The following is a 27,368-nucleotide window of genomic DNA, read 5'->3' on the forward strand; positions in this document are numbered from 1 at the left end:
TTCTTTACTATACACCGAACAAATCAGTAACCAACCAAAAACTAGTGGCCAACTTGATGACACTCATACAGCTGAATAAGAGATGTAGTATTAGCTCTGATCCATGGGAATGAGAACCTACTCAAACCGTCACCTGATTGGTTCCCTGCTATGTCATCACAACACCTCATTGGCTGTTGGAACAATCAGTCTCATTGGTCAGTTCTGAGTTACAGACATCCACTTTATGTTACATAAGGCACTTGTGTTTTCCTTTCCTTGTTATTTGGCTACAAAAAGCGCTTTGTTTCATTGCATTCTGCAGTAAATTTCCCATCGAATAATATACAATGACTCTATGGCATTGTTCATAAATATAAATTTTCCAAAAGGTTTCCACAATTTTGGCCAGTAGTGGTGTCACACACACCCCGGAGGTGTCACATGGTGCAGTCGTCCCCCCCAGACCCCTCGTGACACCACTGTCTCAGGATGCTCCCAAATTCCCTTTCCTGCACACACCCAATCCAGCATGTTTTCTTCTCTGGCAGCAGAACAGGAGCAAAAACATCCCCTCACCGGTTCATCTTTCTTCTGCATCCAGCTGTACTTTTTGTTTGGATTCAGTTCCCTGGGCAGGCGGATGTTCTTCAGGCTGTCCATAAATGGGGTTGAGAGGACCTCCATCAGCATTTGGGTACTGGCAGCCAACAGGCTCTCCAGGGTTGGTCGCACTGGGAAGATCTCCAGACCTGCTTGAGAGACAGTGTGAGATGATGCCATCTGAGTACGGACAGGTAAGCCTCAGGTACACGAACAGTATGTAAAATTAAGAAGGTGCTTCCCCCCCCCCATTTAGGGTTGCTTTTACTTTACTAAATGTAGGTCAAATAATTAAAACTAGGATCAGATCCTAGTCCACTGAGGGCATCTCATTGGCGACAAAAGCCTCTACACTTGGTCAGACTAACCTGGTGTCACGACCCCTGACCTGCACAACTGTTCACAGTCTGACCCCAGGAAGGAGAAAGTGTTCAGATTGAAAGGATCATCCCCGGACCCAGTGGGCCTGCTGGTTGGGAGACCCTGGAACCACGAAGTCATGGCCCCTTGAAGAACCTGGTCTCTCCCACATCTAGAGTATCAGGTTCCCCTGAGCTGCATATTGGCACCAGCAAAAGACCAAGAGGCCTGCAATGGAACAAAGGGAAAGTGCAAAGCTACAGGCCAGACGGCTGCCCCTTTAAATCTCTTTGACTTCCAGGCAGGGATCTCCAGGTTGGGAAGAAGACTCTGGACCTGCAAGTATCTCAGACTTTGTTTCTCCTCCAGAACCTTTGGAGCAAGATGGCTCTCGTGGAACTCTCCAAGGTGCTGCAACCCTACCTTCCTCCTGGAGGTCAGAACAGGCCACCTGGGCATAACATCTAGCTCTAGTCCAGCTTCCCAAATCTCACAGCGGCCCACCAGACGCCTCAGGGGGCACACACGTATCCTGTTGCCATTCCCTTGCATCTGGCATTCAAGTACTGTATATCCTACTTCTACAGCCAGGAGGTTGCATTTACCCATCATGGCTTGTCACCTGTGATGGACTTTTCAAGGCACCTAGGCCAGGTGCCACTCCAACATCCTGTGGCAAGGAGTTCTACAGATTGATGGCACGCTGGGTAAGTCGATCCTTCCTTTGCCACCCAATCCATGCGTATTTACTCAGAGGTAGGTCCTACTGCGTTAGGATTTCCTTGCCAGCAGCAGGCACCGACATACCGCCCACAGCTCCCCGCTCACCTTGATTTTCCTGCCTTCTCTTCTCCAGCTCCAACTCTGCAATCTCGCTCAGCAGCGTGATCCCTTGCAAGAAAGTGTGCTCCGGCGACAGGGTGGCGGACACTTCCAGGTTCACCACCGCCTCCTGTGCAATGCTGTCGCTCGTCAGCAAGGGACACACCTGAGGCAGCTCAGCTGCCGCCGCCAAGACATTCATGCCGGCCAAAGGGTCGTCCGGTTTAATGTCCAGGGGCGGGACGTGGCAGGAGATCACCTCACTTGAATAGCAAGGTGCTTCCAAGGCTGGCTCCTCCGCTTCCTGAGGCATGCTGGGAAATTCCCTTCTCTGAGGAGACCGAATGTGAGGCAGTTCTGTGGCAAGAAGAGATTCCTCTGCCTGAGGCATGAGGCCCATCGTGGGCTGCTCATCGTCCCTGTGCAACAACGTCCCAGCGTAGTCCATATGGACTGGGCAGGGTTCTGTGCCATCCACTGCCTCTGCTTGAGTCTCCATTTCCTCCGAGCAGGCCACCACTTGATACGCGGGCTGGCAGTCCTCAAGGGCACCTTCTTCATGCTCCGAACCACTCAGGGCTTTCCCACGATGCGACAAAGGGCTGCAACGGTTCACGTCCTGGACCGGGAGGATGACGGAGGTGGCCATGCTCAGCGTCTCCATGTCCTGCTCACAGAGACTGCCTTCCCGGCTCTCATCCATCTCGACCTCCGTTTTCACCCGCTCTTCCAGGGGCCCCTCTTCCTCCACAGCCTGGATGGGCGTGCGGACCTTGGAGGGGGAGAGATGGATGGGCTTGACCTCCGGAGCAAGGGCCAGGCGCTCAAGATCCCCGGTGGGCAGCGGTACGTCGGGCGCCAAGCCATCCGCGTCGGACGCGGCAGTTGGCTGGAGGAGGTAGGGGTAGTGTCTTCGAAAGGAGGCTGGGAGGGACTGGAATGCATACCCTGATGGAAGTTCTGCAGAGGGAAGAACAGCTGATGTGACGGGAGGAGATCACAAGGAGGCAGCAACCCCTTCTCTCCTAGAGAGGACCCCCAAGTAGGGTTGGGTGGAGGCCCCAATTCTGCTGCATAAATGCAAAGACCCGTGCTGGGTCAAGAAATCAGATATGTTAACACAACATCTAGCCCCAATCTTTGGGGAAACAGGTTTGAAAATACGTGGGCTGTGATAATGATTATTTAAGCTTGTCGGGCAATAGAGAAAGATCTTAGCCAGTCAATCGTACGAATGACAATTCAAATGAACGACTCGTACAGTCGTGGACATTTATGGCTATTTAGCCACCTTGTGAGACTTTTAGCCTGAAAGACACAATGCACACCTTTGAGGGGGAGAGATAATCATCTCACTGTGCGTTAGCTACACCACTGCATTCAATCCACTGGAGCATTTTTTTTTAATAGGTTAAATAAAATGTTCTTAAAACAAATAACCAACTCAGTCTACAGCCCAATTATTCATCACAAGTCTCCCAGCCTTCCTTCAGAGAGGTCTGGCTGACATCCAGGGATTATCTTGTTCTGTCATCTTAACAACCCTATGAAGTTAATTAGTCTGACCTGCCCAAGGTCACCTGGTCAACTTTGCTAGCAGAGGGTGGGAACCTGAATTGAGGTCTCCTCTGCCCAAACCCAAGTAATCAACCACTTCACTCACTCACTCCCTGGCAAAAAATCTCAGAAGGAAGATTCTCAGTGGTTTGGGGGCATCTTCAGCATTGCAGATCACCACCCTTTCCTACTGCGCATGCGCGCGCGCGCACACACACACACCCCTGTCTATAAGGGATTCACATGACTTTCCCCTTCTAGTGAGCCACCCGGGCACAGAAAGAACTCAGTTGCTTCTCTGATAGCACTCCTTCTACAGATATTAAAAATTGAAGCACTAAACCCTCTTGAGCTGAACACAGAAACTAAGTGTAGGATTAAATACCTAAATGCCAGTTCCTAAACATTCTTAACACCCAGAACCAAATTTCTAGGGGTCTGACTGACCAAGCACCTGGGATTTTTCTAGCCTCTAGCCCAGTGCTTCCCAAACTTTTTAGCACCAGGACACACTTTTTAAAATGACAATTTATCACAACGCACTAGACAAAAGAAAAAAAAAAAGAGAGAGATCTAGAAAGAAATATTTTTATTAAAAATAAAATAATAATAATCAAGGTCCTGTACTCCTGAGGCTGCCAGGGACTTTAAATATAGTGTGCGTGTGTAGACATTTACTAGACTCTCTCTAGGAATGGAGTTCAAGGACTGTTCCCCCCCCCCAAACCTTTACAGTCATGCCAGAACCCAGATGTCTGAACTGGAGAGCAAGACGTGCAGTTAGGGACTTCCAGGTCAGGCAAAAGGCTGAAACTGGGTTCACATGTGATCTTCAGCACGCTTGCAAAGTGGTTTTTTTTTTAAAAAAAAGTTTCAAACAATTTTCACAACCCATCAAAAACCAGGTCACGACCCACTGGTGGGTTCCAACCCATAGTTTGGGGAACACTGCTCTAGCCTCATTGGTCAGATGTTGCCCAATTGTTTCAAACAATTATTATTCCACATTCTGATTGGTCCTTAAGCCTCCACTGGAGGGGGGGGTACATTGCTTGAACTGGGAGGGTTTGAGGCAGGAGAGAAAGATAAGGAAGAAAGTGGGAGAGAAAAGGAGACCGGGTCAACACGCTAGGGAACTTGGGCTTCAGTCTGGTTTTCTTACCTGGGAACAGAGCCTGGTACGGACTGGAGGTCTCTTTCTCCAGCTCCTTCTTTTCCACACTCTCAGGTTCTTCCTCTTCTTTTGGAGGGATGGCGGGAGCAGGGGGTGGAGAAGCAGGGGGCGGACTGGAAGGATGGGAGATGGGAGTGGCGGGGTAGGAGTAGGCTGGCTGTGCGGGCGGCTCCTCCATCTTTTGGATAACCTCAGCTTTGAGAACGGACACGGGGGAAGCCCTGGGAGACAGGGGAGGTGGACTCACTGCCTTGCTGTAGGACGCAGAAGTGCTGGGGGATAGGATGGGAGGCTTCCGGTGCAAGAGGCCTGAACCGGAGGAGGCAAGGCCCGACTTGGCAGCGTCCAGGCTCCGCTTGGAGACCTTCTCTTCCATCTCCACCCGCTGCTCACTAGCCTTGAGCCTCTCCTGTTGAGAAAGAGGAAGGCTTTTTTGAGAAAAAAACAAAAAACACAAGGCCAACAAGGGTTGAAGAAGACAGAAAGAAAACGTTCACATGGACCACAGTCAAATTCAGAGTTTTGGAAACTGAAGGTCATTATGGTCAGGTATTCATGCCTTGTTCTGAATCACCACTGGATGCCCCCAGTTCCTACCTGTTCTCCTGGGTGCCTCTGTCTTGGATCTAGCAAGATCTCATGAGATCTAAGATAGCAGCACCCGGACGAGCCAGGAAGAAGAGGCTGCAGGGGTACTGAGACCCAGGTAAGTTTGGGAACCACTGATGTAGCCCCATTCCGTCTCCTCCAAAGGAGCAGCTCTCTAAACTTTTAGTTTAAGTCTTTCTCAGCTGCAATCCTTCCAGCTGGAGGTGGCAAGTAACAAACCTGGCACTTTCTGCGTGCATCCCTCTCTCTGTTTCTAAAGTAGCCACCCCTGTGCAGGTAAGAATGTCGCAAACATGGGACTCCCCCATACCCACAATGAATAGAACTGTTTCTGGGTCCTCACTGAACTCCAGAGGTATGAAACTGGCGGTGGGGAGGGAGAGAGAAGATGTAGCAAAGGATGTGGTGACGGCACCTGGCCTAGATGCCTTTAAAAAGGGAATTGGACCGATTTCTGGAGGAAAAGCCCATCATGGGTTACAAGCCATGATGGGTTTGTGCAACTTCCTGATTTTAGAATTAGGCTACCTCAGATTGTCTGATGCAAGATGCCTCTGCTTGTCTTGCATGCTCCCTGAGGTACCTGGTGGGCCCCTATGAGACACAGGAAGCTGGACTAGATGGGCCCTTGGCCTGATCCAGCAGGGCTCTCTCAGTGCGCTTATTCGGAAGTAAGCCCCACTGAGTCCAATGGGATTTAATCCCAGAAGTCACGCATGTTGCAACATGTTGCTGTGTGACCCACCTTGTGAGTTCTCCCACTGAGCTGTGGTTTCTAATCTCAGCGAGTGAGCTCAGCTCCTGACTAGGGTAGCTGGCAGTCACATGATGGGGGACTTCCAAACAGAATTTCCTAAGACAATGACTCGTAACATTGCACGGGCATAGTCCAAAGGAGAACTGGGGTTTAATTTAGTATTCATCCCTCGTGGCTGATCCTTGTCTAGCTCAATTCTGGAAAGAACCTCAAAAAGGCCAGATGAGAAAAGTTGCTGATCAGAAACTGGGAATATTTAGTGACATGGTAAAAGCATGGGGGGGGGGGCTGGGGATAAGATGGGGATATCCCCTGGGGGCTGGGGATAAGAATAGGCCCTCAGTTTGGCTGTACTTGTCGTAAGAGGCGACTAAACAGCCACCAGGTAGATGGGACTCGTCAGCCTGGGAAGGCGGCTCATCTGAGAGAAGGAAAACTCTGATCCCAAACCTCCACTGCCTTGTGGCTACATCCAGTTATGGGAAAGGCTTCAGGAGACAACCTCGAGGCAAAATCCAGAGCTGGAGTCCCTGAGGCAGTTCATGGCTGAACACAGTCACGTTCTGGCAACTCCTGCGACGCCGCTGGAACCAACCGTATTGGCCTCTACCTTTCCATTGGACCATTTCAGCGACATGGAGAGGGGGGATTTGCTGCATGGGTGACAGCCTATCCTCCATACCTACTTCACCCAGGCTTCGCACACTGGAGAGGACACTCTGTTCCAGAGCGTGACACCATGGTCTTCCGAGACTGAAGGATGCCAACAAGGTAAAAGCACCAAACTTTATACAAATCAAGAGAGGCTGAAATCTGCTGACAGCTTTCAAACAACAGGATGCCTGACTGTAGTGTTGGAAAGGTCACGCCCATGGAATTTTGGTTTCCAAGATGGTGGCAGTTCAGGTGGCATCAGGGTTGATTGATCAGGCGTGATGATGGACAAGCTTGAGAACGTAAGAGCCCCGCTGGATGAGGCCAAAGGCCCAGCTTCCTGTACCTCACAGCGGCCCACCAGATGCCTCTGGGAGCACACAAGAGACCTGCATCCTGTAGCCACTCCCTCGCATCTGGCACGGCAGAGGTAGCCTACCTAAAACCAGGAGGTTGCACATACCCATCATGGCTTGTAACTTGTGATGAGCCTTCCCTCCGTCAATCTGTCCAACCCCTTTTGAAGGGTTTCTAGGCCGGACGCTATCGCCACATCCTGTGGCAAGGAGTTCCACAGATTAATTACACAGTGGGCAAAAAAAATATTTTGTCTGTTCTACCTCTCCTGCCACTCGGTTTTAGTGGATGTCCCCTAGTTACGGTGTTGCTTGAGAGGGAAAAGAATACCCCTCTATCCATCCCCTGCATAATTTTCTATGTCTCGATCACGACCCCTATCAGGCACCTTTTTTCTAGACCAGGGCTCTCCGCACTCTGGTCTGCAAGCTGGATGCGGCACCCTGTCTAATCCCTCCCCCGCATGAGCTTACCGTTCTGCAGGGGAGCCTCTTTTTCGTGCCACCGATCTCCCCTGAACTACACTCTTGCTAGCTTCTTCCAAGTACTGCTTCCCAGCAGCTGTTGCACCTGGATTTCCGGGCAGATGCACTGGCCAGGTGAGGTTTTGGAGAGACCGGTGGCTCCCCAGAGGAACGGTAAGCTCCATTTGCAATGGGGACACCTTTCCTGGCGCGTCGCAGTCTGTTTTTTTAGACCACTGTTCTGGATTGAAGAACCCCAAACACTGTAGCCTTTCCTCATAAGGGAGGTGCCCCAACTCAGTAATCATTTTGGTCGCTCTCCTCTGCACCTTACCCAGTTCCACTGCACCTTTCTTGAGACACGGTGACCAGAACTGGATGCAATACTCCAGGTGTGGCCTCACCATCGATTTGTACAATGGCATTACAACAGTGGCGTTATAACAGCGCTATTGGAACTTACCACCAACTGCGCACTCCTGTGCAACTCCATCGCGTGCGCGGCCTGCTGCTGCAGGATGTACAATTCGTGCTGACGGAGCAGCTGCTGGTGAGACAAGAGCTGCAGCTGGTGGGCATGCTGGAGGGAGTTCCGTGTCGGGGGGTACATCGTGGGCCAGAGCGGCGGTGCACGATCCATCAGTTCCGCTACAGTTAAAAAGCAGACGGATAAGAAGTCACAAATATTGTCCCACTCAAAGCAGCCGGCCAACAGCATGCAATGCAGGAGGTTAATCTTCTCCAAAGCACTGGCCCTGAAAGCTGGGCAAACTCACAAGGTTATGTATTTAGGGAAAAGAAATGCTGCCTCCGACGCATTCTCGGCATCACCTGGCAGGACAAAGTTCCTAACAACACAGTCCTGGAACGTGCTGGAATCCCTAGCATGTATGCACTGCTGAAACAGAGACGCCTGCATTGGCTCGGTCATGTCGTGAGAATCGACGATGGCCGGATCCCAAAGGATCTCCTCTATGGAGAACTCGTGCAAGGAAAGCGCCCTACAGGTAGACCACAGCTGCGATACAAGGACATCTGCAAGAGGGATCTGAAGGCCTTAGGAATGGACCTCAACAAGTGGGAAACCCTGGCCTCTGAGCGGCCTGCTTGGAGGCAGGCTGTGCAGCATGGCCTTTCCCAGTTTGAAGAGACACTTGGCCAACAGACTGAGGCTAAGAGGCAAAGAAGGAAGGCCCATAGCCAGGGAGACAGACCAGGGACAGACTGCACTTGCTCCCGGTGTGGAAGGGATTGTCACTCCCGGATTGGCCTTTTCAGCCACACTAGACGCTGTGCCAGAACCACCTTTCAGAGCGCGATACTGAGCTCCTTGCCCAGTCTTTCGAGACTGAAGGTTGCCAATATATAAATCTTCTCCAAAGCACTGGCCCTGAAAGCTGGGCAAACTCACAAGGTTATGTATTTAGGGAAAAGAAACAAACCCACATTCTTACATCAAGGTCAGACAGACAAATACTCCACAAACAAGTTGAAGGTACCAATTGTGCAAGTCTGCCTCTTTTGTAACATTAATGTGCCTGTACTAAAGGATACTGAAGCCTCACCTCTTGACCACTGGAGATCCTTCAACCTCATTCCTGGTTCATGAGGCTTTAGCAGGAATGGCCAAGGCTTTTTTTTTTTTCAAGCCAGTCCCTACAACCATCATCAATCCTCCACCGTGAGAATTTATCTTTGCTTTCCAGTACTTGAATTACAAAGGGAGGAGAGGCAGAGGGAACCTGACCTCCCTCCGTTAGTTTTTAGAAGACTCCAGGGGGGCATTGTTTGGGGAAATGTCAGAGGACAGATTTTTGGATTTCATCCACCCCCACTCACTTTTCACCCCCTACTTCAACCACCAGAGCAGTGGTTGCCAAACTCGCCACGGTCACAGAGGCCCCCGCAGCCTCTTCTTCCCAGCTTTGCAGGAAGCCATCATCTCGGATCTCGCAAGATCCAAGATGGCAGCATCCAAATCTGGTGAGATCTTGCAAGACCCGGGTGGCACCTGGGAAAACGGGTAGGAAGGGATACCAGCGACATCCCACGGTGCCCCTGTTAAGTGTGCCGCAATGCCCCAAGCCATGGCAACACACACTTTTTGGGAACCCTTGTACCAAATTTCTGGATGCAACTGCAGAAGCCTCTCCACAAGAGGAGACCACTCAGTAGACTACCCACAAGACAGAAAGTCCCCTTTGCTTGGTCCCAGGGTGCAGATTGGTCCAGCCTCTCCATCAATCCATCTCCACATGCATTCAGGAAGGGTTCAAGGAGCCAAGTCCCTTATTTAGCTACTCACCAAAGTGTGGGAGGTGCTCACTCGGGATCACAACCAGCTGGCCGGACTGAGGATCCCTGGCAAACTGGTAGGCAGAAGGGAGAGCTCCCCCCATGCTGGGAGGGAAGGCGGGAGTCATGCCTTGGTGCAAAGAGGGGGGGCCAAGGCCTAAGAGAAAAACCAGTGATCAGAAAAGAACTCAAGCAGGAGAAACAGCTACCCTGTCTTTCCCCCTTCCTGGGTTTGAGAATCCACTTCCCCAACACCACAGATCGGGTTCAGACATGACATTAAACGACTGGTGCCATGTGTGCGCAAGGAAACCTTTTCTTTTTAAAAGGTGGGGGGAGAGGGTGAAACTCAAGGTTGTCGATTTGCTCAGGATGCTGCCAGATTCTGTACTGCATAGTGTGTGTGTGTGTGTGTGTTGGGGGGAGTAGAACATGATTGGTGGATATCAATAGCCATGCCAGTACCTAAACCTTCTCTTCGACCGATGAAGGAAACTGACCGATAGATGAACAAAATTGACCAATAGATGTACAAAAACAACTGCTCCTGCAAATTTCAGTGAAGCTTCCCTCCGGCTCTTCAAACCCCAGCCAAATTCTGCAGTCCTAAATGTGGAGAGGATAATGCCAGATTCTCACCGTAGGGATGGCCTGCTAGCCACATTGAAGAGCTGCCGGTCCTGGGCAACCAGGGGTGAGCCGCCAGGTGGGACGCTGGGTCGGCGGACCATCGCCCTGAGCCGCTCAAGGGTGGTCCGCCCGTCACCATGAGGTTGGAGTTCAAGCCATTTGTGGTGCAGCCAGTGGGGTGTATTCGAGCAAAGTCTGCCAGCTCTTTGCTTTCTCTGAGGGAGACAGAAGGAAAAGCATGAGAAGGACCAGGCAACTCTTTTTCTGTACTGCCAAGGCAGTTCTCCGGCAGCGAGGGCTCTTGGTCTGGTCTTTGCTACGCTGTAGCACCACCCCAATGATGGCCAAAGAGGGTACTGCAACTCATCAACCCAGGTGATCTACAGAGCCAAGAGGAGCTTGACTGACTCTAGCTGTGACTTCAGGTTCAGTTCTTTAGTCACCTTCTCTTAGACCATGGGTGCCCAAACCCCGGCCCTGGGGCCACTTGTGGCCCTCAGGGCCTCTCAATGCGGCCCTTAGGGAGCTCCCAGTCTCCAATGAGCCTCTGGTGATTTGTTGGAGCCCACACTGGCCCGAAGCAACTGCTCTCAGTGTGAGGGCAACTGTTTGACCTCTCGGTGAGCTGTGGGATGAGGGCTCCCTCCACTGCTTGCTGTCTCACATCTGTGATGCAGCAGCGGCAGCAAAGGAAAGGCCAGCCTTGCTTTGTGCAAGGCCTTTTATAGGCCTTGAGCTATTGCAAGACCTTCATTCATTCATATAACTTCATCTTTAATATATTCATTTATGTAAATGTATGTAAATTTATTCAAATTTGAAGTGTAAATTAATTCTTTTTTTCTCCCGGCCCCCACAGTGTCAGAGAGACAATGTGGCCCTCCTACCAAAAACTTTGGATACCCCTGTCCTAGACTGCCACTTTTTGAACCCAACTACTCCCATGATACCAATGTTGAACTTGCTCTCCCCCCCCCATTTTCATTCACTGCTTTGGAGTTCAGCCTGACCTGGACTACACACTTGCTTCTAGCTGGCCATTCCACCTCGAACTGTGGGTCGGGACCCACTTGGTAGATCATGACCTGATTTCTGGGGGGGTCCCACAAAGCTTCCAACGGAAACAAGGGTGATGGAAAGATCAGAAAACCGATTGCCTCAAGTCCGAAGGCTGTTCCAAAATCAGATCGCTGCTAACTGCCCTGCAAAGAGCTGAGCTCCTGCAGTTTGCAAGGACCTGAACTCCTGCAGTTTCTACACTTATGCAAATATGGGCAGATTAAAAGTTAGAGCATCTTTTTCCTGATTTTTTTTTCCAAGTCCATCAATGACAGGGAGTAGGGTCAGGTCAAGGCTGAGTCATAGAACTAAGACCCTCAAGCCTTAAGGCTATTCATTAGGGCTGCCTCATTACAAGAAAAGGATCAAGTTTTTTGTAAATAAGAATACTATTTCTTTCTAGATAAGGTCGTTTTTTTTAGGTCTCAAAGTTAGCTGGGTCTCAACAGATCGTCATTTTAAAAAGCGGGTCTCAGTGCTAAATAGATTGAGAACCCCTGCATTAGGTAAATATGATTTAGGCTTCAGAAAGGTTTATTTGAGCAGCAGACCTTGTAAACTCTCAAGAATATTGTGAGTTCGCACACCACTCATGGCATTATTTCTGTGGTTGTAAGCAGGAGATTGGGCTGTTCTAAAGCGTAAGACACTTACTCAACATCTGTGTGTCTCATCTGTGCTTCCACACTGAATCAAAAGTGCCAACATAAGAGACACTACATCACTTCTCAGTTAGTGAAGAGGATGTGCTAACTCCTGGTTGAAGGTTAGACTACATTTTCTCCAACAATTACAAGATGAGGAAGGGAAATCTTGGTGTGAACCACAAAAAAAAAAACCAAAGGAGGTGGAATCCCAAAACGGTTCAGAGAAATGTGTTTAATTCAAGGGTGGCCATACCTGCTTCACATAAGAGCCACTTACAATAAACTTCAGAGATTCGAGAGCCGCAATATTTAAGAAGCATTTAAACTCTTAAATATATTTACTCGCCATGAACATCAAAAACTTGCGTTTTAATCCAGTGGACTTTCGGTTTATACCAGATAAATAAGCATAATTATAAAGCTTGACCATTTCTTATTTACCTTTCTTTTATTAGTTGTGATGCAAAAAGGAGTTCAGCCAACATATTTCTGGGAGCCAGACATTATAGGTCAAAGAGCTACACGTGGCTCGCGAGCTGCAGTTTGGCTACCCCGGTTTACTTAAGAAGCACTCCAAAGTTGCGCAGCTTTGGAGCATTTCAGAATCACAGAAGGCACCCATAAGGTCATCTAGTCTCGCAGGAAATTCTCCTAGAGCAGTGGTTCTCAAAGTGGTGGGTCGCAACCCACCAGTTCATGTAACACTTCCCCCATCCCTTTAAGGGGCAGGGAAAGGGGAGGGAGGGGTGGGGGGGGGTGCTTTGCACTTTTTACAATGTAGGACTGCAGCAGGCTGCGGAAGGTGCAGGGAGTCCTGCGCAACACTCTCCGATGCTTGGAAACTGCAATAGAAGCAGGTGAAAAGCACTTCCGTTTTGCAGGAGGTGCTTTGTGCCCGCTTTGATTGCAGATTCTAAGCCTTGGGGAGCTCTGCGAGGGCCGCACAAGGCTCCCTGCACCTCCTGCAGCCCTACACCATTCCAAGTAAGGGCAAAGCACCCCCCCAACCCCCTTAGCAACGCGATCCTGGGGGTCGCACCGCTGTCCTAGCCCCTCCCCTGCAAGAACTTATTGAGGGAGTAAAGCTCCCTCAAAGTTTGAGAAATGCTGTCCTAGAGCACCATAGCAGGTGCTTTTAGAGCCCCTGCTTGAAGATCTCCAGTGAGGGAGAGTTCACCACCTCCCTCGGCAATCTGTTCCACTAAGAATCAGACATATCTCACAACACCTTTGCAATTCACCTCCTCGGTTCCCCCTCCCCTGTCATTTTTCTCCCCTCTCCAGGGTACAAAAGCACTTCCAAGATGCCTTGAATTAAACCTACAGAAGCAGCATTACCTGAGGAGCTTCTCCTGATCTCGTTCCAGACGACTGCCCAAGAGGTGACCATCTCGATGTCGCGGCCGGTCGTCCCCACAGTCCTCATCGGAGCGTCCATGCGCTAGGGTGCAAAGGAGCCACAGCTGACACCCAAGTTAGACTAGCTTCTAAAATGTCAAAAATTATTTTGACGGGATATTCCCCGTTCCTCTCAGTTCCCACAGAATTATCGTTTCCCAAGATTCCTTGTGGAAAAAGCCACAAACAAAAATATTGTTCCAATTTGCATCATTTAAACATGTGTCCCGACACCCCCAAAATGGAAAGATGCCATTGAACTCCTTCCTGTTGGCACAGAGCCGAGCAAGCTTTCGATCCACACAGCCTTCTTCATGCCACAGAACAGGAAAGCACCTCCAGGCTCATTCACACAATCCAGCTCAAAGCAGTTCATTGACCAGTGGTCCCCCAAAACAAGGGCATCGGGACACACTCGCAAGGGTGCGCATGGCCTATTCTCCCCCTAGCACATCAGGCCAAAACAGCACAAAATCCCACACAACCACACAAGAATTTTCTTGGGATAGTGCAAAATCTCACACAATTTTCACACGATGGCGCCGCTGCCACAGGGCACCATAGCAGCAACATGTTTGTGAACTCCCTCTGCAACGAGCATTTCGCACAACTACACAATGAAGCAGCAGACACAGTTCTCTCTCTTGGAACGTGGCCGGATGACTCAGACCTTGTAATTCATAACAGGCTGACCAGCTTGTGGTACACGCCATGCAAACAGGAACTGCCCTCATCTGTGAGTTATGCCATGCCCCATATATGCCAGGTAAAAATCCCTTTCCCAAACACACAGTGCATTTACCAGTTCATTAATATAAAGGAAACCACTCGTGTAGAACAAGCACTGCACATTCAAAGATCTCTGGCCCATAAGAACATAAGAACAGCCCCACTGGATCAGGCCACAGGCCCATCTAGTCCAGCTTCCTGTATCTCACAGCGGCCCACCAAATGCCCCAGGGCGCACACCAGATAACAAGAGACCCGCAAGGCCTCCTGGGAATTGTAGTTAAGAACATAAGAACAGCCCCACTGGATCAGGCCATAGGCCCATCTAGTCCAGCTTCCTGTATCTCACAGCAGCCCACCAAAGGTCCCAGGGAGCACTCAAGACAACAAGAGACCTCATCCTGGTGCCCTCCCTTGCATCTGGCATTCTGACATAGCCCATTTCTAAAATCAGGAGGTTGCGCATACACATCATGGCTTGTATCCCGTAATGGATTTTTCCTCCAGAAACTTGTCCAATCCCCTTTTAAAGGCATCCAGGCCAGACGCCATCACCACATCCTGTGGCAAGGAGTTCCACAGACCAACCACCCACTGAGTAAAGAAATATTTTCTTTTGTCTTTCCTAACTCTCCCAACACTCAATTTTAGTGGATGTCCCCTGGTTCTGGTGTTATGTGAGAGTGTAAAGAGCATCTCTCTATCCACTCTGTCCATCCCCTGCATAATTTGCAGTTAGGGTGGCCCAGAACTATTGAATCACCCCACTGAGCTGGTGCTAAGAGACTGAGCTGCAAATCAGGGCTCCCCCAGGTTCAGATCTCACCTTTGCTCTTAAGTCAGCAAATAGCATTAGGGCACAATCCTAACCAACTTCCCAACACCAAGATAGACTGACCCCCTACAGCAGGATTCAGCACATGCCCCATTGACACAACTGTGTCAGCGCTGGAAAGTTAGTTAGGATTTGGGGCTTAGGCACACTGCTCCCCTTCAGCCTCAGTCTTCCCCATCTGCAAACTGGGGATAACAGTACAACAGCTCCATAAAGTTAAGGATGAACCACATCAGACAGTATACATGTGCACTTTCAAAGTGCTACACAAATGCTCAGTTTTATTACTTTGATTTATGATACTTGTGGTTTTGAACAGTATATGCGTTTCCATTTAAAGACACCACCTTCTAAAAAAAACTGTCCCATACCTCACCTCCACACACCCCAGAATAGAAGAAGGGGTTCAGGTGGGTGGGGGGGAGGAGGCAACAACTGTTTCATCTAATGATGATTGGACTAGCCCCAGGCTGGACATCCCACCTTCAGGCATGAGGGAGGGACTGCACCTCAGCCCAGGCAGAAGGCCCTGGGTTCAATTCCTGACAGCACTGCTAAATCGGGCAAGAAGAGACCCTAGGATTGGACCCTTTGAGTTTGTTGCCAGCCACTTTAGACAACCCTGACCTATATGGACAAGGGCTCTAATCCAGCACCCTAGTAAACTCATGCCATGAGCTGCCAAATGATTACTTAACCCTTCCACCCTCTGCCCAACTCTTCTTCAGTTCCCTGCTTTGCCCGGAACACTTTTCTGCTAACCTCTGAGCAGGGGTGCCAAATCAGACCAAAATTCCAAACCATGGTGTCTGGGTTAATGATTTTGTTTCAAAGATGCATATTCTGGGCAATCTTTTATTCCAGGGGCAGGTTAAACACAAATGTAAAAATAAAGGGACTTCTGGCTAAGCCGGGAGTGAGAGCATTTAGAGGGGGGCTGCAAACACATGTGTATTTCTGCATTTTCAAACATCAAGAGGGACGGAAGGTCTCTTCGTGCAGGTACAGGCCAGACTTCAAGTCCTCAGTCTAGTAAAAAGGCATTTGAGGGGGGACCTGATTGAGCTGCTCAAAATTATTCACGGAGTGGATAAAGGGATGTTCTTTTCCCTCTCGTACTACACTGAAACCAGGGGGCATCCACTCAAATTTGGTGTCGGAATGGTTAGAACAGACCAAAAACACACACATTTATTTACCCAGTGTGTAATATATCTGTGGAACTTCTTGCCACAGGATGTGGTGATGGCACCTGACCTTGACATGTTTAGAAAGGGATTGGACAGCTTTCAGGAGGAAAAGTCCATCACAAGTTACAAGCCATAATGGGTAAAGGCAACCTTGTTTTAGAAACAGGCTCCCTCCAAATGCCGGCTTCAAGGGGATACAGATGTCTTGTTGTCTTATGTGCTCCCTGAGGCATCTGGTGGGGCCACTGAGATCCTGGAATTGGGCCTAGATGAGCCTTTGGCCTGATCCAACAGGACTCTATGTTCTTATACCTCCTGGCGAAGCCTGGACAACGGCAGGTTCATGTCAAACCTTTCCTACACCGCCTGCCAGCTCCGCCGCGCAGCACACGGCCGGTGACTTGAACGCCAACTGATCTGGGTTGGTCGAGAGCCCACGTAAGCCTGGCCAGCGGGCAGCCTGGACCAGGCTTGAGGGCAGTCTGTCCACCCACCCGCCCCCCCCATCCCCATTCAGGGCTCTATTTATTTAATAGACGGCTGGCTGCCTCTCAGGCGGCTGGAACAGCGAGCGAACCGTTGACTAATTCTGGGCTCGGTTTGGACTCTGCCCCACCCTCCCTCCGCCAGCTTTCCGCTGTTGCCTGCCAAGTCAGCTTTGGAAGCCTTGCTAAAAAAAAAATTTTATTTTTTTTTAAAGCACACAAAACACAAACCAAAACAACCTTGAATTGTATTGTGCCAACAATATTATTATTTCAAGCTGTTCATACGGGCAGCGGCTGAGGGAGGGGAATGTTTCCACCCCGAAGCGCAGCCACTGCCATACATAACCAGCCTCCTCTCAGCTCTCACTTGCGCATAAATGGCACCCCCTTTGCCGCAACAGGACGGCGCTTCCACCTTCCCCTCCCCACACCCCCATTTACAAACCAGCAATTGTCTCCCATCAACTCAATGGCCGGTCTCGTCCTTATAAATACACCCAACATGATGCGAGGATAAAATTCAATCCGTTATGCGCAGCGTGTTGTGTATGTGCCGAGTGCGCCCATGTGCGGGGGGGGGGGTTGATGGTCGTGGGGAAGTCTTAGGCCTGTCGCCTTGGCAACCAATGCCCCCCACATTAAAAATACGTGCGGTTTGCTTGCCAAACGCGGGCACGATTAGCCAACTAGTGCCTCACTTCCCCCTCCCCGCCTTAAAAGGTTTCAAACACTTCAAGTGCCCTCGACTCGGCGCAAGCAAACTATTTGACTAGGAAAAATGTCCCTTGGCGCACAAGCCCGGGAAAGGGGTGGAACTGGAGAAGGGGGGGGGGTGCAAGCGAGCGAGAGAAAAGGAAGGCCTTGTTTTCTCGATGAAAGCCAATTCCATTGCTTAGCAACGCAGCCCTGGCGGCCTGACAGAAAGCCACCCTTGTTTGCAGGCTTTTAGTTCTGCTCAGTAAATTACATTTAACGCAGCCGGAGGGCGGGGTAGGCAAAGCGGGAGGAAGGGGGGGAAGACTGGGTTGGGGGGGTGTGAGACACCCCTCCAAAGGGGGTGCTCCAACAAACAGATATCTCCTCCATTGGCGACCAAGACCGTCTCTTGGCTCCAACCTAAGTGGAGACAAGAGGAGCAAAGCCTGTGGGAACCGAGCGCAAGGCGGAGCAGAGAGAGATGCCAACGGCGGGGGGAGTGTCGAGAAAACAAAAGGGTCGAACTGAAGTGTCTGTGGCAGACGGATTGATAGATATCCAAGTCCCATTCTTTCTTGTAAAAAAAAAAAAAAAAAAACCGTGGCAAAGGGGTGGATCTCCCGCCCTCTGAATAGATACATGTGCGCTCTTGCGCTCTCTCAGGGTAGCCAAGCCTGCATCACGGCCATCCTCCTCTCCACCCGGCCGACATCATGAGGGCATCTTGGCACCGCAACCAAAGGACAAGGTCCGCGGTTTGCAGCCGGGGAAGGGGAATGGCTGGGTTTCAGGCCTCGCCAGTGCGCGCAGAACGGAGTTCGGCCTCCAAACCAGTGGTAAGAAGAACTGAAGGCAGACACTTCTTCTTCCCCTCGGTCGTACATTTAAAGGAGCCGTTTGCAAACCCTATAATTAAAACCACCTTTGTTCTTTCGCTACGCCGTCTCTCCCCCCGGTGAATGTGCTCGCACACCCTGTGGTAGCTGGGTAGCCACCACATTTCCTCAAGTTTGTCCACCAAAACACACCCGTTCAGCAGAATAATCTCACAACCCAAACCCGGCATAAATTCATACAGGGACGAGGAGCCACTTTGGTCGGGGATCCACAAATTGCATTGAGGATACCCTCCTTGTCCGGGGACACACACACACACACACACACACACACACACACACACAAAATCACATGATATTTTTATGCATTTAAAATGTGAATACAATTTTATCTTAGCCAATATAGAATAGAGTCTTGTGGGTGCCCCGACAACTGACATATTACTGCCTTAGCTGGTGTGAACCACTGCCCATTTCAGCTCCACTGTGCAGACTCTCAGCTTTGCCAGGCTGATATCACAACAAGTTGCCAAATTTTAGACAAAAATCTTTCTTCCACTTGGTGGACAGACCTAGACCAAGACCTTCAAGACCTCTTTAAATACAGAAACCATAAAAATGTTTCAATTACTTGTGCCTTTCCCCTACTATCACATAAACCAGACCAGAAATACTCTCATGGTCAGTTCGTCATACAAGCAGATCACCCAAAAAGTGCTTTACTCCCTGACCAATAAGTACTTATTGGTTGAAGTCACACACACCCTGTGATCCTCACAATTTTGCAGGCTCCAGATCATTCCAAAATGCGGTCAATACTAAACACACTGAAAATGGTAACACAGCCCGGGGGAGACTCTCTCTTGAAATTCATTAGCAGGAATAAGGCTGTGATCTTACGCACACTGGCCAAAAAGCAAGCTCCGTTCAGCGCAGTGGGGCTTACTTCTGAGTAAACATGCATTGGACTGGGTTGTACGGTGAGCAGGAACATCTCTGGCTCCAAAACTGCCCTGTGCTAGTTTCTGTGACCCAACAGTGACACCTTATGGTCGGTCTGATTCATTGCAAGAAGGACACATCACAGCATGGCCTCCCGTTTCCAACTACCCAGAGCGGCATAGTGGTTAGAGCCAAGAGCCCACGAGCGCAATCGTAACAGTGGGAAGACTTAAGTTGGCTGACACTGATTCTTTCTTTAAGAATCCACCCAGGAGGACGCCGTTCTCAATTCATCTTGCAGGGAGTTCCCCAATTATTGTCACCAGTACAGAAATAGCCTCTTTTTGGGGGGGGGGGGATCTACACATCAAACTCAGGACAAGATGCCTCTGAGCACATGCTGAGTACAGAGACTGGTTGCCTGCACCAGAAGTAAACTCATCCTTTCACATGAGAATCTGATTCTGGTTTCTCCTGGCTCTGTCACACACCCCAGCAAGCTTTTCTTCATTTCAGCAGTTTCATTGGGGAGGGGAGTATCTTTTGCTTTAAAAAAAAAAAATGGGAGCCATTAACTTTGATAAAGCTCATCTTTTCCTAGACTCAGCTCTTGGTTGCCCATATTTCACCAGATACGCCCCATACCTGCAGACCCCTGACCAGCAACCCTGCCCCCCCATACACCGCTAATCCAGGCCACGGCCTACCTTTGACGTTGCTCAGGGAGAGGGAGCGATCCCGCTCCACCAGGCTTGACCCCAGTTTGTTGCCACTGTTGTCCTTTTGCCGGGCCACCGCCACGGCAATCCCCACCGGGAGGTGCCTCACTTCCACCTCCCCCTGAGACCCGATGCTCTCGCGCCCAAAGGACTTGGCGCTCTCTGGCCTCTCGGGCTCTTTCTTCAGCTGCTTGCTGGTCTGGTGGGGCAAGAGCTGCTGGATCTTCGACGAGGCCTGGTGGGAAGGGTCTTGCTTCATGTTGCCAAGACCCCCAAAGGGGCACTTCTTCCCACCGCTCTGGCGAGCCGATGCCTCCTTGGCAAAGCTGCCACTGTACTTGATGAGGCTCTGCATGGCAGACCCTTCGCCATGAGAGGTCGGGTGGAGGCCTTCGGCAGCGCTCCGCGCTCCCGCCGCCGAGGACCTCTGCAGGCCGCTGGGGTTGAGGTATACCTTCTTGGCCGCCTCCTCCTCCACCCGGTTGGCTTGGCTATGCTGAGCGGCCAGCACAGCCATCTGAGTGGTGGCAAAATTGCCCATGTCAAAAGGTTTCCATTTCTGTTCGGCGGGCTTCAGCTGACCACTGTCTAGGTGTTGCCGGGAGGAACCAGAGGACGAAGAGGAGAAGGAGGAGGAGGAAGAATCCAAAGTGCCATATATCTTTGCTGCTTCTTTGCAGCCAGATCTCTGAAACCGGTCCCGCTCTGAGGAGCGGACTTCTGCCTCCAGGCCCGGTTTGAGCAAGTCTTTCGAGGCGAGAAACTCGCGACTGTCCGGGGAGCTCAGCCGCGGCCTGTTGGAGAAGGTTTCGGGCGCCCCCTGCTTTTTCAGCGCCATGCAGTTGGCCCTGATGACCGACCCCTTCTCCCTCAGGACGTCCATTCTTTTGGCATCCCCGTGGCCAGGGAAATCTTGGGAGAGGAGATTGCGGGACGCTTCACCAAGACACCTCTCCGGCAAAGCTTGCAAGACACCCACCCTAGCGGCAGCAGGGGCGGGGGTGTCCTTCTCTTTCGCTTTGTGGTTGTCCCGGGCCTGCGAGGCGATCTGGATGGGGCCGTTCCTCTCGTCGTAGGCCTCGACGGAAGGCACAAAGGTGGGGGCGATGACTTTGTGTTCGCGTCCGGGCTCCTTGGTCAGAGGAAAGATGGTGTACATGCTGGAATGGACAGGCTGGGGAGGGAACGCCGAGGAAGGGGTGAGCTTCCCTGGTTGGGCAGCGTGCGGGGAGGGACAACTGCAGGCCACGTGCAAGGCTGCCACTGAGCCCATAACGGCCTCACCTCTTTTCAGCCGATCTGGGTGGGAGTGAGCAGAAGGCCTCATATTCTCGTCGTGCCTGTTGGGGTCCTTGGCGCAGCGGTCCTGCTCGGAGCCCAGCGCCTTGGCCAAGGGGTCCCCTCCACCGTTGCAATTATTGAGCGAGGAGGTTTGCAGGGGGTTCTTGGACTTTGGTTCGCCACTCAGCGCCCCCCGATTTGGCATTTGCTCAGCCAGGAACGGGGACAACCGCTCCCCGACCTTGATGACCTTCTCGGGGCCACTCACTTTCCGGTCGCTGTCGGGTTTTGTGTCTTGGGTGAGGTCCACCACGCTGTGGGGCCTAGGAACCTCGCGCAGCTTGCCCTCCTTCTTGGTGAGAGGCAAGGAAAGGTCCCCCCGACAAGTCCGCTCCTTGCTGGGGGGGTCCTTCACGCCCTCCTTCGAGTTCCTATGCAGGTGCCCGAGGTCCTTTTCGCGGAGCAGGCTGCTTGGTGTGTGGTTGGCCGCTGTCCTCGAGGTGGGGCCCTGGGGGTGCAAAACCGACTGCCCTGCATGGCTGGCAAGGTAAAACCCATCTGGAAAACAAATGGGGGGAAAAGAAGAACTAGGTCAACTCCCCTTTCGGATGCTTAGACGTTATCTTAACCTGGCTACTCTTTGTATTTGTTATATTCTCAACACACAACCAAAGGACACATGCAGCTTGCACTAGTTTCAGACAAGCATTGCGCATTCAGAGACGCCTGGCCCAGAACTATTGAATCAGCTGACTGAGCTGGAGCTAAGAGACTGAGCTGCAAAACAAGGTCCCCTGAGGTTCAGATCTTGGTTTGAGGTTCAGACCCAGGTTCAGACCCACACTCTTTCAACAGTATATTCATACTGCAGATACTGAGTTCCACGAGTAATGAAATCCATTCGGGGCCCACGTGGTGCCGCAATTCCTTACCTGGAGGCTGTGTTGGCAGAAGAGGAGAGTGATGGGCTAGACCAGGGGTGCCCAAACCCCGGCCCTGGGGCCACTTGTGGCCCTCGAGGCCCCTCAATGTGGCCCTCAGGGAGCTCCCAGTCTCCAATGAGCCTCTGGCCCTCCAGAAATTTGTTGGAGCCCACACTGGCCCAGTGCAACTGCTCTCAGCTGAAGGTGACTATTTGACCTCTCATGTGAGCTGTGAGATGAGAGCTTCCTCCACTGTTCTTGTTGTTTCACGTCTGTGATGCAGTAGCGGCAGCAAAGGAAAGGCCAGCCTTGCTTTGTGTAAGGCCTTTTATAGGCCTTGAGCTATTTCACAACCTTCATTCATTCATATAAGTTCATCTTTAATATATTCACTTATGTAAACTTATGTAAATTTATTCAAATTTTAAATGTAAATTAATTCCTTATTTCCCTCGGCCCCCAACACAGTGTCAGAGAGATGATGTGGCCCTCCTGCCAAAAACTTTGGACACCCCTGGGCTAGACTGAGAGTTGAAAACCCTGGTCAGGGCATTACGGCCCATCTGGTCTACTTTGATGGCAGCCAATTCCCACTGTCTCAGGCAGTGGACTTTTTCCCAGGCTTGCTCCTCAAGTTCCTTCCAACTGGAGGGATCGGAGACTAAACTCAAGGTGTCCTGAACGCAAAGCATGTCTAGGAGGGAAGACAGCACTCAATAGAAGGGACCCACCTTTTGGAGACTCGAAGAGACTGTGCTGGCCCAGCTGAGCGAGAAGGGGGCTCCCGCTGTTATGGGGCTCCAGGTGGCTCAAGGGAATGTACGACGGGTACAGGCCGTTTGGCAGATGGGAAAAGCCTGAAAAAGGAGAAAATGCATTTAGATGCAATGGCAGGTTTCAAAAGAGGTTTGCTCATATGATCAGAAAACACTTCAGCAGCACGACAGACGAAGATGCCCAACAGATGCACCCCCACCTTCTCCCACCTCCTCATCCTGGGGCAGACTTTCCCATACAGCAGCTCACCACGTAGACACTAAGAGCTCAAACAGACACACCAGCTTTTGCATTGTGCGTGTCTTTTAAAAACAATTTTCCGTTTCTTGGCTTATTCGCAACTGTTGTCGGTAATCTGATGAAAAGCGGGATAAAAATCTTGCAGACAAACTGAGATGGTTCTACGGTTCTCAAGAAGCCACGCGTGAACACTTCCCCTGGGTCTCTCACTCTCAGACATCTCCCTTTGCAGGCAAACCTGAAACTCGGCACCCCTTGGGAACAAGGGCAGCCTAAGTGCACACTGACTTGGGTATTTGGGTTCGTGAGAATGCCATACATTAGTAACAACAAACAATACTGCAGCGGGAAGGAGTGGAGAAGATTGATAGACTATGTCTGGAAGGGTACAACACTAGAGAAAGACTGTTATTTCTGGCAGGTGCGTTTATGAGTCAACCTGCATAGGTTTGTAACAGGCAGGCTGTGTTTAAAAGGAATTAATTTCCTTTGAATCAAGAGCGAGGATGGTGTGTAGTGGTTCAGGAGTCAGACTGAAACCTGAAAGAGTCAGGTTCAAATCTCCACTTAGCCATGAAGCTTCCTGGGTGACTTTGGACCAGTCACTCTCTCCTAGTCTCACCTCCCTCGCAGGGTTGTTGTGAGGACAAAAGGAGAGAAGGAACCACGTGCACCATCTGAGCTCCGTGGAGAAAGGGCAGCGTAAGCATGAAGAAAGTAAAATAAAATTGGTTTTTAGCATCGACAAGCAGGACACAGCAAGCCTGATGTTCTGGCATAAGAACAATGTTCAAGAACGTTGAAACATACAAAATTATGCAGGGGATGGACAGAGAGATGCTCTTTACACTCTCACATAACACCAGAACCAGGGGACATCCACTAAAATTGAGTGTTGGGAGAGTTAGCACAGACAAAAGAAAATATTTCTTTACTCAGCGTGTGGTTGGTCTGTGGAACTCCTTGCCACAGGATGTGGTGATGGCGTCTGGCCTGGACGCCTTTAAAAGGGGATTGGACAAGTTTCTGGAGGAAAAATCCATTATGGGTTACAAGCCATGATGTGTATGTGCGACCTCCTGATTTTAGAAATGGGCTATGTCAGAATGCCAGATGCAAGGGAGGGCGCCAGAATGAAGTCTGTTGTTATCTGGTGTGTTCCCTGGGGCATTTGGTGGGCCGCTGTGAGATACAGGAAGCTGGACTAGATGGGCCTATGGCCTGATCCAGTGGGGCTGTTCTTATGGGGTGTCTGCATATCTACTTTACCGGTCTTAAAGTTAGTTTAACACATACTACATTGCACTGGGTGCATCTCGTGAGGCTGTGTAGAACATACGCAAGGGCAGACAGACCACATCGCCTTCTGGTTTCCCTTCTATGACAACTGCCTTGTCAGAAACTTAAACAGCAAGAAGGAGAAAGCAGGTCTGGCGGTTACCAGAAATGTGGAATCTCCAAAGTGGTGAAACGGACTGTTATCTGTGCCTCCAAAGGGATGCCTGCTCAGCCCTTTCTGCAACCACGCCGGCCACAGAGACGGGCTTGCGGCCACGGAAGGGAAGAAAGAACTGCAGCATGAGGCAGAAATCTAGTGCATGCTTCAGGTGGCTTCCTTTCCAATCTCACATCTCAGAGGAAACAGCTCTATCTATAAGTGCTGTGTCAAACACCCCGTCTTGTTCTGCACAGGGCTTTGGTTTGAAAGTCCCAAATCACAATGTGGTCAGGTGGCCAAACCGGAGAAAGGGTTGGCCTATTTTGTTCACGGAGAGCTAAAAATCCACAAGGCTACAGATCCCAGGACAGCGCACAAAGGTTGCTTGTGGAACCAGATAACCATCAGGCCGGCATTTCTCAAACAGTGGGTCCAGACTCACAGTGGGCAAAGGTTTAAATGTGCCCGCTGCATAGGTCCTAGCTCCACAGTCTGTGCATGAAACTACACTCCAATTTGAAATATATGATTGGGGGAAAAAACTAGCCAGAGAAACCGAGTCGTACAATTCTAGCAGAATTCCTAGAACGGGGCACAGCATTTTACATACTGCGGAGGACAAACATTTTATAGATGGCATACAACTTAGCGGCAACCCTCATTTATCTCGCATTCACTCCCCACGGCAGAGGGCCATCTTCTGGAATGCTCTGGCATTTCCATTTGTGTTTTACGAGGAAACCTATCAGGGCCACTCGCTTTGCAAGAGGAATCAGAACTACAACCTCCAGTGTCCCCCCCTCCCCAGGGGGGAGCAGCTGTTCTGCTGGGGGGGAGGTGCGCTCTGGATTCCTCGAAAGCAGAGCCAAGATTGCCATTACCAGGGATATTTTTAGCCCAACACTCTGCTCCAGCAAGCCCCCGGGTTCCAAAGAGCAAGTCCTAAACAGCTTATTTTCACTTTCCTGGGAAAAAAGATGAAAGCAGGGGGGGAGGACTCCAGATTGATGGGTGCACAGTATTAAAGACTCATTGCCCCACATCTTGGTCCAAGGCTGGGTCATCCCATCACCCCCAATGGTTGCTATTTAAGCATTACACACAAGCGCCAATCACACGCTTGAACAGATTTGGATGGCATAGAGGTTTGGAAGTTGGATTTAAATCTTGGAAGATCCAGGTTCAAATCTCCATTCAGCTCTAAAGCTTCCTGGGTGACCTTGAACCAGTCACTATCTTTCAGCCTCGCCTACCTCACAGGGTTGTTGCGTGAGGGCTAAAGGAGGGGAGGAACCACGTACACCACCCCGAGGTCCTTGAAGGAAGGGCGATACAAAAATGTGAAAAATATAAATAATACATCCTCACCTGGACAAAGCCCTACCTGCTGAGAAGATGCTCAGGACAGAGCACATCCCAGTCCCTCCCCTCAGTTCTGGGAGAATGGTCCATCTGAACCGACCCTCTTCCCACATGATTACAGAAAGTACTCCAAACCCTCCTGGAAGGGACAGGACTGACCAGGACACTTTTATGGCTTGCAGCTGGTTGGGCAAGAAATATAACATCCAAAACAGACCCCTAGTTGCAACATGCAGGGTGAGCCTCTTGTCACTTTAGAGAACTCTCTCTCCTTGCCCCAGCTTGGCTTGGGCGTCCACGTTGCCACTTTCTTCTGCCTTTAAATAAACAGCGCATGTTTCGATTGCATATCTCCTTTTTGATAATTTAACCAAATAAAACAGGCGTGTTCTATCTGTCAAATCATCTCAGCTCTAATTCCCTACCTGTAAATCATGCTAAGATATTTTCACCAACTGGGAGGTTCATTCCACTGGGATGAATTTGCAACAGGGTAGGGAAAAATTGGGACATGGCAGGGTGGACCGTGGGACTGCAGAGGCTGAACTAGCGGGGGGGGGGCGCTGTCTGCCCCTGAAAGAGCTTGTTTTGAACGCTTCCCGGCCTGGCAGTTTTCCCTGTTGAGCTTCTACAGGCCAATACAGCACCAAAACATTCCCAGCCGTCCGAGAAAACGTCACCACACCTCCAGGACCTTCCCCTCTCACACCCCAAGGGCGACAAACCGTTGCAACCCAGACTAAAAAAAGAGTTGCAACATTTTTTTAATGGACTGTTGCATAACTACAAAGATACCATCGGCGTTTGTCTCTTGCGACTCGTGTTCGACAAGATTGCCAAACGGGCAACCACTTCCCCCTTTCAAGAAGGGGAGAGGGGCACAGCTGAATAAGCCAGGCTGGCAACCCACTCCCCACCACCTGCTCCCAACAGTCCTGTCCCCCCCAAAGATGATGTGCAATGTGGGGCACCCATGGTGTTTGAACCAGTTGCGCTTCGCCCTCCCACAGCTTGTGGCCACACCTGACCCCCCCGAGCATTTTCTCGGAGTGTGGTTTCTGCGGTTAGGTTGATGTCTACGCTCATGACCGGATGCTTCCTCTCTTGGCAATGACTCTCACACACACACACACACACACACACACACACACACAGAAGGGTGTGCGTGTCCTTCTATACATTTGCTGTTTGGCAAGCGGAGCCAAGATTAAGATTTCGCCAGTCGGGCCAGGAGAGCCAAGTTCCTGCCTCTTGGATGGTAACTACAACCAGGCTCCTCCCTGTTCCTCCCAAAGTAGGCCAAGATCATTAACCCCATTTGATTGACTAGGCCACCAAGGCACAGGGAAGACAAAATGACTCGGTGAGTCAGTTCGGGAGAGGCGGATTTGTTCCATGTTAATGCCTGGCTTCCAGTGCCCTGCCCTGAGATCTTCAGGTATTATGTAATTCAGCTGGGTTCCAGGTAGCACCTCCCACATTCCAATGAAGACTAGCAGGATTGGCGAGGCCCAGCCCTGGATTCTTGTCTTGCATTCTCGTCTACC

General features: G+C 50.7%; 1 protein-coding gene across 3 annotated transcripts in view; it reads right to left on the bottom strand.

The window, feature by feature from the left end:
• The window catches only part of TNRC18 (trinucleotide repeat containing 18), a 97,098-nt gene that overhangs the window by 36,553 nt on the left and 33,177 nt on the right, over window positions 1-27,368 (bottom strand). For 2 of the 3 annotated variants that reach the window (XM_066640483.1, XM_066640481.1), the window contains exons 3-11: window positions 22,736-22,861; window positions 19,789-21,639; window positions 13,306-13,408; window positions 10,271-10,476; window positions 9,642-9,788; window positions 7,800-7,984; window positions 4,484-4,904; window positions 1,771-2,724; window positions 559-734 (exon numbers count right to left, since the gene is read on the bottom strand). In XM_066640483.1, the coding sequence (XP_066496580.1) occupies window positions 559-734; window positions 1,771-2,724; window positions 4,484-4,904; window positions 7,800-7,984; window positions 9,642-9,788; window positions 10,271-10,476; window positions 13,306-13,408; window positions 19,789-21,639; window positions 22,736-22,861 (4,169 nt within the window). The remainder of the gene's footprint in view (window positions 1-558; window positions 735-1,770; window positions 2,725-4,483; window positions 4,905-7,799; window positions 7,985-9,641; window positions 9,789-10,270; window positions 10,477-13,305; window positions 13,409-19,788; window positions 21,640-22,735; window positions 22,862-27,368) is intronic. The other variant, XM_066640482.1, reaches the window with a different exon arrangement.

The sequence above is a fragment of the Tiliqua scincoides genome, chromosome 13, assembly GCF_035046505.1.
Source record: "Tiliqua scincoides isolate rTilSci1 chromosome 13, rTilSci1.hap2, whole genome shotgun sequence".
Taxonomy (NCBI): domain Eukaryota; kingdom Metazoa; phylum Chordata; class Lepidosauria; order Squamata; family Scincidae; genus Tiliqua; species Tiliqua scincoides.